The sequence below is a fragment of the Pongo abelii genome, chromosome 6 (genome assembly GCF_028885655.2).
Source record: "Pongo abelii isolate AG06213 chromosome 6, NHGRI_mPonAbe1-v2.0_pri, whole genome shotgun sequence".
NCBI lineage: Eukaryota > Metazoa > Chordata > Mammalia > Primates > Hominidae > Pongo > Pongo abelii.
The window spans coordinates 10,887,623-10,897,338 of NC_071991.2; the positions used below are offsets into that span (position 1 = coordinate 10,887,623).

General features: G+C 55.2%; 1 protein-coding gene and 1 pseudogene across 2 annotated transcripts; both read right to left on the reverse strand.

Moving 5' to 3' along the window:
* Window positions 1–898: 898 nt before the first annotated feature.
* MOGAT3 (monoacylglycerol O-acyltransferase 3) lies at window positions 899–7,190 on the reverse strand. Of its 2 annotated transcripts, XM_024250229.2 has the most exons (7): window positions 6,900–7,190; window positions 6,562–6,669; window positions 6,388–6,458; window positions 4,751–4,955; window positions 4,328–4,502; window positions 2,277–2,479; window positions 899–2,188 (listed from the first exon to the last, which is right to left on the reverse strand). In XM_024250229.2, the coding sequence occupies exons 1-7, from the start codon at window positions 7,006–7,008 to the stop codon at window positions 2,034–2,036; spliced, it is 1,026 nt and encodes a 341-aa protein (XP_024105997.2). In that variant the 5' UTR covers window positions 7,009–7,190; the 3' UTR covers window positions 899–2,033. The 2 variants fall into 2 exon arrangements, with proteins under 2 accessions (XP_024105997.2, XP_024105998.2); XM_024250230.2 differs by lacking the exon at window positions 2,277–2,479.
* Window positions 7,191–7,878: 688 nt separating this feature from the next.
* Window positions 7,879–9,716, reverse strand: LOC103891077 (putative diacylglycerol O-acyltransferase 2-like protein DGAT2L7P; annotated as a pseudogene).

Consider the following 9,716-nt stretch of genomic DNA (forward strand, 5'->3'; position numbering starts at 1 on the left):
TATGTTGGCCAGGCTGGTCTTGAACTCCTGGTCTCAGGTGATCCTCCTGCCTTGGCCTCCTAAAGTGCTGGGCTTATAGGCGTGAGCCACTGTGCCTGGCCTGAACGAAACATTTCTATGTTCGAACTTAAAATGAGAATCTTATTATCTGAGAATCTTATTATCTGAGATTACAATGAAATTCTTATTATCTGAGAATCACCCAGGGAAGTCGTGGGACTGCCCAGATTTTCATCCAATAAAGGGAAAATTCTTCCCACAAATAAATTTTATAGGATGGTGGAAGCAAATATAGGACATTCCAATTACATTTCAATGAGTTATTCTTGATGAAGTCCTGGATACACAAAGCCAGCCAGCAAATAGGATTGACCGAAGTCAGAGGATGCTGTGACCACCCCAGGGCTCTTTTTGTTTGTCTGTTTGTTTGTTTGAGACGGGTCTCGCTTTGTTACCCAGGCTGGAGTGCAGTGGCACGATCTCGGCTCACTGCAGCCTTGACTTCCTAGGCTCAAGAGAGTCTCCCACCTCTACCTCCTAAGGAGCTGGGATGACAATCATAAGCCATCACACCTGGCTAATTTCTAGTGTTTTTCTTTTTTCTTTCTTTTTTTTTTCAGCTGGAGTTTCACTCTTGTTGCCCAGGCTGGAGTGCAGCGGTGCGATATTGGCTCACCACAACCTCCGCTTCCCGGGTTCAAGCAATTCTCCTGCCTCAGCCTCCTGAGTAGCTGGGTCTACAGGAGAGCACCACCACACCCAGCTAATTTTTGTATTTTTAGTAGAGGCAGGGTTTCACCATGTTGGCCAGGATGGTCTTGATCTCTTGACCTCTTGATTCAGTTGCCTTGGCCTCCCAAAGTGCTGGGATTACAGGCGTGAGCCACAGCGTCCGGCCATAAGCTGTGTTCTTAATTCTATCTTTCCTTCCCTGGGGATGGTATCATTTCCCCGTCCTGTTAAGTGCCCTTGACTGCTCTTACCTTTAGCTTTTGGAATTCCGCCATCTACCCTAACTTCACCTCCACCTAAATCCTGCTCACTCTACAAAGCCTGCCTCTCCACGCATCCTCCCTCCCAACTCCATCCCAATGCCCAACAGCTTTTTGCTAAGCAGATGCCTTTATTTACAGACAAAGAAGTAAACAGGCAAAAGGAAGAGGCTTGTCCAAGGTCATGCCACAGACTGAACTCTCACTGGAAGGACAGTTCAGGGTCCTGATACCCAATCTAAGGCAGCAGCTTTGTAGCACATCAGGATGGGGGTGGGTCATGCCTGGCCATGTTCACTTCCAGAACGATTATAGCTTTTACAACATTTTTTTTTTTTGAGATGGAATCTCGCTCTGTTGCCCAGACTGGAGTGCAGTGGTGTGATCTCGGCTCACTGCAACCTCTGCCTCCTGGGTTCAAGTGATTCTCCTGCCTCAGCCTCCCAAGTAGCTGGGATCATAGGCATGAGCCACCATGCCCAGCTAATTTTTGTATTTTTAGTAGCGAGGAGGTTTTGCCATTTTGGCCAGGCTGGTCTTGAACTCATGACCTCAGGTGATCCACCTGCCTCGGCTTCCCAAAGTGTTGGGATTACGGGCATGAGCCACCACGCCCAGCCTACTATAGCTTTAACAATCTTTTTTTTTTTTTCTGAGATTGAGTCTTGCTGTGTTGTCCAGGCTGGAGTACTGTGGTGCGATCTCAGCTCGCTGCAACCTCTGCCTCCTGGGTTCAAGCTAGTCTCCTGCCTCAGCCTCCCAAGTAGCTGGGATTACAGGCACATGCCACCATGCCCGGCTAATTAACAACATTATTTTTTAATTTTTGTAGAAATGAAGTCTCATTATGTTGCCCAGGCTGGTCTTCAACTCCTGGGCTCAAAACGATCCTCCCACCTTGGCCTCCCAAAGTGCTGGGATCACAGGCGTGAGGCATTGCGCTGGGCCCAGAACTACCTTTTATTGGAGGCATGGAGTCCACAGTGGGTGGAGGTCTCAGTGCCTTGGGCTGGGGGGCTCAGCGAAAGGCTGCGGCCAGGCCTAGATGAAGGTGAGGCAGGTGGAAGCGGGGACCCCACAGCTTTCCTTGTGCTCCTCGAAGAGCTGCTCCAGGGCCGTCATGTAGAGGGCATGATAGTGATTGACATCCTCCTCGGTGGGGTGGAGGCACTGGGGGACAGGGATGGGGCGGCCCACTGCAGGGAGAGGGAGACATAGGTGGGCGAAGGATCCCTGATGCCCACGCAGCTGCTGGTGGCCGTCCCCCCGGAGGTGGGCACTCACCCACAGTGGTGATGGGCACAGCAAAGGGCAGCAGACCCCAGGAGGTGGCTGAGAAGAGACCGCGACCCCAGAAGATGCAAGGAGAGAAGCCCATGAGCTTCTTGAAGGTGAGCTGGCACCAATGCTGCCAGGAGCCTGTGGCAAAAGCCTTCAGTCTAAAGATGTCATTCTCCCCAAAGGAGTACACGGGCACCAGGGACGCCCTGGGAAGGAGCAAGAGAGAAGAGGGGGCTCAGGCTGCTGGCCTGCTCTGAGATGGGCACCCCCAGGGGCTACAAGTCCCTCCCACCATGTCCAGATGCTACCTCCCAGGGTCATTCAAGGCACATGACTATGGCTACAAAGAAAGATCTAGAAGACAGGACTCACATTTCTTTCTCTTTCTTTTTCTTTGTTTTAGAGAGAAGGTCTTGTGGCTAACCACACCTGTAATCCCAGCACTTTGGGAGGCCACAGCGGGAGGATCGTTTGAGGTCAGGAGTTGGAGACCAGCCTGGCCAACATGGTGAAACCCCCGTCTCTGCAAAAAGATAAAAATTAGCCAGGTGTGGAGGTGCGTACCTGTAATTCCAGCTACTACAGAGGCTGAGGCACAAGAATCGCTTGAACCTGGGAGGCAGAGGTTGCAGTGAGCTAAGATCACACCACTGCACTTCAGTCTGGGTGACAGAGTGAGACTCTGTCTCAAAAAATAAATAGGCTGGGTGCAGTGGCTCATGCCTGTAATCCCAATACTTTGGGAGGCTGAGGTGGGTGGATCACCTGAGGTCAGGAGTTCGAGACCACCCTGACCAATATGGTGAAACCCCATCTCCACTAAAAATACAAAAATTAGCCAGACGTGGTGATGTGCACCTGTAGTTCCAGGTACTTTGGAGGCTGAGACAGGAGAACTGCTTGAACTCAGGAGGTGGAGGTTGCAGTGAGCCGAGATCACACCACTGCACTCCAGCCTGGGCGACAGAGCAAGACTCCATCTCCAAAAATTAAAAATTAGAAAATTTAAAATAAATACATAATTAAAATTTTTTCTAAAAGACAAGGCCTTGCTCTCTTGCCCAGGCTGGAGGGCAGTGGTGCAATCATAGCTCACTGCAGCCTCAACCTCCTCGTCTCAAGCCATCCTCCCACCTCAGCCTCCCGAATAGGTGAAACTTCGGCGTGCGCTACCACATCTGGCTAATTTTTTTTTTATTTTTGTAGAGGTGAGGTCTCCCTATGTTGCCCAGGCTGGTCTTGAACTCCTGGCTTCAAGTGATCTTCCTGCCTTGGCCTCCCAAAGCACTGGGATTGCAGGTGTGAACCACCACGCCCAGCCGGGACTCACATTTCTTGAGACACAATTGTGTAGTGGGCCTTCTCATAGTCATTTTCTCATTCGGTCTTTGCAATAACAACATTGTGGCAAGGTAGGTATCAGCCCTCTTCACAAGTAAAGAAACAAGTCTGGCCGGGCACGGTGGCTCACGCCTATAATCCCAGCACTTTGGGAGGCCAAGGTGGGCGGATCACTTGAGGCCAGAAATTGGAGATCAGCCTGGCCAAAATGGTGAAACCCCGTCTCTACTAAAAATACAAAAATTAGCCCGGTGTGGTGGTGGGCGCCTGTAATCCCAACTACTCGGGAGGCTGAGGCAGGAAAATCATTTGAACCCGGGAGGCGGAAGTTGCAGTGAGCCAAGACCACGCCATTGCACTCCAGCCTGGGCGACAGAGCGAGACTCCGTCTCAACAACAATAACAAAAAAAGAAACAAGTGCAAGGGCTTGCCTTTGAGATGGGGTCAGAGAGGGAAGCCAGGGCTTCTGAGACCGAGGGCCCTGCTATTTGCATTATGGTCCTGTCTCCACGGAGGTGGGAGGGAGCCTGGTGTAAGCGGGCCCCATGTTTGGTACCGAGTCATGCCCTGGAGAGCCCACGTGGGCCTCGGTGCAGGGCACGGCGCTGGTCTCTGGGCACCCAGATCCCCCCTGCAGGGGGGGATGTCTGGGGACTGAGAGAGGGCATAAACCAGCAGAGAACTGACAGGTGGGGCCTGCACGCGCACTCACCCGTGCCTCAGCGCCAGGCGCACGAAGCCTTTGCGCTTCTGGAGCGTGAGGCAGTGCTCCCCGGGGACTGAATACAGGGCCTCGTGCGCACCCCCCACCATGATGACCACGGCCTGCCCGAGCTGGGGCTGGGACAGGATGAAGTCCAGGCTCTGGCGGCTCACCGGACAGAGTCCTGTGGGCAGGAGGAGGTGGAAAGTAGTTCCCATCTGCCTCCACGGCACCCCCGCCCCTCACGCAGCCTTTAGTTCCAAGCCCCCTACCCCCATCTCCAAGGCAGGGAGCCTACCCAAACGCTCACTGCAAGTCTGGCCAATGCTCAGGCTGGCCCCTGTCCTGGGTGGAGGACTTATTATGGGGGGGGGGGGGGTCCCAGAGGGGCTGGGGAACATCTGGTCAGGAGTCTCCTCGCACTCGGCTCACCAAAGGACATGATGAAGTCGCGATAGACTGGAAGGTAGAAGAGGCCAGCCAGCACGGCTAACCAGGGCCGGAGCCCCGGGAAGAGCTGGGAGAAGCCATTGCTCTCGGTGGAGAAATTACAGAGGAAGCCTGTACACATGATCCCATGAGGGTGGGCGCCCAGCACGTAGTTCCGATCCGGCGGCAGCTCCGCCGTTTTCACCAGCTTCGGGGTGTTGAGCAGGATGAAGGGAGGATGGAAGGCAAGATACCGGCTGAAAAGAGGGGCCCTCCACCCCAACAGAGTTCCGAGTTAAAGGTTCTTAGGATAGGGTCAAGGGCCACCCCAACAGAGTTCCGAGTTAAAGGTTCTTAGGATAGGGTCAAGGGCCCAGGTTTTTGTTTGTTTGTTTTTTGTTTTTTTTGTTTTTGTTTTTGTTTTTTTTTTTGAGACAGAGTCTTGCGCTGTATCCCAAGCTGAAGTGCAGCGGCACGATCTCGGCTCACTGCAACCTCCACCTCTCGGTCCCGGCTCAAGCTATTCTCCGGCCTCAGCCTCCCGAGTAGCTGGGATTACAGGCATGCGAAACTATGCCCAGCTAATTTTTGTATTTTTAGTAGAGACGCGGTTTCACCATATTGGCCAGGTTGGTCTTGAACTCCTGACCTCGTGATCTGCCCGCCTTGGCCTCCCACAGTGCTGGGATTACAGGCGTGAGCCACCTCACCCACTCTCTCTTTTTTTTTTTTGAGGCAGAGTTTTGCTCCTGTTGCCCAGACTGGAGTGCAATGGTGTCATCTCAGCTCACTACAACCTCTGCCTCCCAGGTTCAAGCAATTCTCCTGCCTCGGCCTCCAGAGTAGCTGGGATTACAGACGTGTGCCACCATGTCTGGCTAATTTGTTTTGTATTTTTAGTAGAGATGGGGTTTCTCCATGTTGGTCAGGCTGGTCTTGAACTCCTGACCTCAGGTGATCCACCCACCTCAGCCTCCCAAAGTGCTAGGATTAAAGGCTTGAGCCACCACAACTGCCCTTTTTTTTTTTTTTTTAGAGACAGGATCTCACTCTGTTGCTCAGGCTGGAGTACAGTGGTACAATCATGGCTCACTGCAGCCTCCAACTCCTGGGCTCAAGCGATCCTCCCACCTCGGCCTCCCAAAGTGCTTGGATTACAGGCATGAGCCACGGTGCCCCACCAAGGGCCCACTCTTGAACATCATCCACTCCCAGGCCGGGCGCGGTGGCTCATGGCTGTAATTCCAGCACTTTGGGAGGCCGAGGCGGCTGGATCACTTGAGGCCAGGAGTTTGAGACCAGCCTGGCCAACATGTTGAAACCCTGTCTCTACTAAAACTACAAAAATTAGCTGGGCATGGTGGCAGGCGCCTATAATCCCAGCTACTAGGGAGGCTGAGGCATGAGAATAGTTTGAACCTAGGAGGCGGAGGTTGCAATGAGCTGAGATTACACCACTACACTCCAGCCTCAGTGACAGGAGACTCAGTCTAAAAAAAAAAAAAAAAAAATCCATGTCCTGTCCCACTGCCTGAGCTTAGGCGCAGGGAGCTCAGGCTCCAACACAGGGAAGGGCTCCTAGGTGTGGGAGGGAGATGGGGAGAGGTAGGAAGCAGTGTTTCTGCAGGGTGACCCATCACCTTGACAGGATAATAATCCCTTAGTTGTCTCCAAATTGCCCGGTTCCTTATCCACTCCGAACGCCTTCCACCTGCGGACAATGAGATACTGGTGGACGAACCCCTGGAGTCACCTCCCCTCACCCCCCATGTCCCCACCATCTCTGGCTACCTGGGTCCCCGTCCGGAGCTCACCTTGGTTGGGTGTGTCCCAGTCCACATAGAGCCACACCAAGTAAAAAACAGAGAAGGGCCAGAGTGACGTGAAGAGGAGGACAAAGACAAGAAGGGAGAAGAAAGGGCCTGGGGGAAGGGAGAGAAAGAAAAGAGTTGACTTCTGAAACTCCATCATTCCCTCCAGCTGCTCCCTTCCCTTCCTCCCCTTCAGAACAACCAGCTATCTCCTCTGGCCCTCTCCCAGACCAGTCACCTGGTCACTGTCCTCAGTCATGCAAGCCAGCAGCCCAGCCACTCTCCCTCCAAACCCTACTCCCATGACAGACCCCAGGCACCCACGCCTCCCCCGCTCTCACCCATGAAGAGGAAAGTGAGCACATATTGGTAGGCGCCCACTGCTTCTAGATGCTGCTTCTGCAGGGTTTTGGAAGTGGTTGGGGGTGGCGGGGCTGTGGCAACTCCCATTGCAGAAGCTCCCCTCTTCCAGCAGGATCCCAGAACCCGGAAGACAAACAATGAAGGTTTGGATGCGGACCTGGGCAGACTTTCTCCCTACAGGAGCCCAGCCTTGGGGGCCTGGCTAAGTTGCAAATCACCTCCCAGAGTAGCGTGTGTCCCTAGGTGTGTGAGTGGGGAGATCTTTGGATCCAGAGCCCCAGATGTCTCTGGGTTTTTTCTCAGCCTGATCTTTGAACTTCCTGTCAGTCACCAGCCTGGGCTGGCTGCTGGGTGGGGCTGGGAGGCGTAAGCGGTGTGCAAGGGAGAGGTGACACCCTCAGGAATTGATGTTGGAGTGGACAAGAGTGATCTGGCTAGCCCCACCCACTGGGTCCCAAGTGCTGGAAGGGGCCAGGAGCCCTGCTGAGACTATTTGACCTCCAGTCAGGGGGGCAGGGCCTGGTCCGGGCATCTCCAGGAATGTCAAGGTCACCACCCCTGCCTGGACCTCCCCTGCCCTGCACAAACACACACAGGCTGCAGGTCTGTTTCCCACCTTTAATTTTTTTCTTTTTCTTTTCTTTACTTTATTCTTTTCTTTTCTTTTTATTTTTTTTTCAGACGTTGTCTCACTCAGTCACCCAGGCTGGAGTGCAGTGGCACGATCTCAGCTCACTGCAACCTCCGCCTCCTGGGTTCAAACGATTCTCCTGCCTCAGCCTCCCGAGTAGCTAGGATTACAGGCGCGCCACCACGTCTGGCTAATTTTTTTTTTTTTTTTTTTTTTTTTTGGATTTTTAATAGAGACGGGGTTTCACCATGATGGCCAGGCTGGTCTCGAACTCCTGACCTCAAGTGATCCACCCGCCTCAGCCTCCCAGAGTGCTGGGATCACAGGCGTGAGCCACCGCGCCTGGCCGCCAGTCTTTAATTTCACTTCCCCACCTGCGGTCACCCAGCGGACAGGCGAGGCCAGGGGTTGGGGCGCGCCTAGGTGAGGACCAGGTGTCTGTCGGCGGGGACACCATAGCGCGCCTTGTGCTCCTCGAAGAGCTGCGTGAGTCGCCCCACGTAGCGCGCTTGCAGCTTGTCCACCTGGGCCGGACTGGGCGGGGGGCTCTGCTGCACCAGAATCGCCGCCTCCACTGCGGGCGGGACGGGAGGCGATCCGGAATGGGATCCCCGGTTCTCCTCCTCTCTTCCTCCTTCCCTCCCTTCAGCCCGTGGGGATAGGCGGGAACAGAGTTCAGGGCTGGCGCGGTGGCCAAAGGCCAGTCTGGGTGGCGAGGCCCCAACCCGGGACCGGGAGGGAGCGGGCCCTGGGCCAGGATCGCTGGGCGGAGGCCGGGGCTCACCGACGGTGCGGATGGGCGCGCGGAAGGGCAGCGGGAGGCCCCGGCGGCCCAGGAACAGCGGCAGGGCCACGCTTAGCAGCGGATGCAGAGCCTCCTGCGCCCTCTGCACCCACGAGCTCGGGGGGTTCGGGAACTGCTGGAAGAGCTCATTCTCTCTGGAGAAGACAGGCACTAGGGAGGCCGCAGGAGAGCAGAGCGCGGCGGACTCCTGGCCCCGGGGTCCGCGGGTGGCGCCACTCTCCTCCTCCCCAGCCCGGCAGCCCTGGCGTCCCCACCGGGTCACGCTCGGGTCCTCACCCGAGTTCCAGAGCTGACTTAACGAATCTCTTCTGATTGTGAATCTGCAAGCTCAGTTGTCCGGGTTTTGCCTCCAGCGCCTCCAGGGGCCCTCCCACGGCCAGGACGGCCACCTGGCCACCCCTGAGGCAGCGGGGCCTTGACAAAGGAGACCAAACCTGGGGGGAGGGCAGAAGCTGGGGGACCCAACGCCTGGGTCTTATTTACTTATTTATTTAGGGACGGAGTCTTGCTCTGTTGCCCAGGCTGGAGTACAGTGGCCTGATCTTGGTTCACTGCATCCTTGACCTTCAGGACTCAAGTGATCCTCCCACCTCAAGCCTCCCAGTAGCTGGGACCACAGGTGTGTACCACCACACCTGGCTAAATTTTTGTTTTTGTTTTTTGTTGTGTAGAGATGGGGTTTTACTGTGTTGCCCAGGCTGGTCTTGAACTCCTGGCCTTAAGCGATCCTCTCGCCTGTGCCTCCCAAAGTGCTGGGATTACAGGTGTGAACCACCGCACCCAGCCAAAGCCTGGGACTTGGAAAGAAGAGTGGAGAGGACATGGGGAAAGGAGAGCTGGGCCCCAGAGCCCGCTGGGAGGAGGATGGTGGGGCGGGAGAAAGCAGCAAGGTCCCCCTCTTCTCACCACCTGACATGATGTAGTCCCGGAAGAAGAGGAGATGGAACCAACAAGGCAGCATGAGCAGGTGTGGCGGGAGCTCCGGGAAGAGGCAGGAGCAGCCCGTGGGCTCTGCGCAGAAGTTGGTGAAGGCTCCCACGTGAGGACCCCGTGAGGGTGGAAGTCAAAGAGGTAGTTCCAGGAGGGGTCCAACTCTGCAGTTTTAACTAGCTGGGGAGCAGACGGGCGCACCCCACCCCAACAGTGAGATTGTGCTTTGGGAGATGGTGGTCCCAAGAGTCTATTCTGAAGCCCCAACCGCACCCAGCACCCCACGGCCCAGGTCCTCACCGAGAGGGGGAAGCAGTCACAGAAATGTCTCCAAACTGCCCAGTTGCAAACCCAGGCAGATCTGCGGCCTCCAGCCCTAGGTGTGTTTCTATCCCAATAGAGCCAGACCAGGTAGAGGACCGCCAGCAT

Bases quoted from the DNA above. Each gene is read 5' to 3' on its own strand.
- MOGAT3 (XM_024250229.2), bottom strand. From the start codon at position 7,008: ATGGGAGTTGCCACAGCCCCGCCACCCCCAACCACTTCCAAAACCCTG. The intron at 6,670-6,899 runs GTGAGAGCGGGG...CCCTTCCCCCAG, and splicing joins GCTCACTTTCCTCTTCATGG to GCCCTTTCTTCTCCCTTCTT. The intron at 4,503-4,750 runs GTGAGCCGAGTG...TCCTGCCCACAG, and splicing joins CGACTTCATCATGTCCTTTG to GACTCTGTCCGGTGAGCCGC.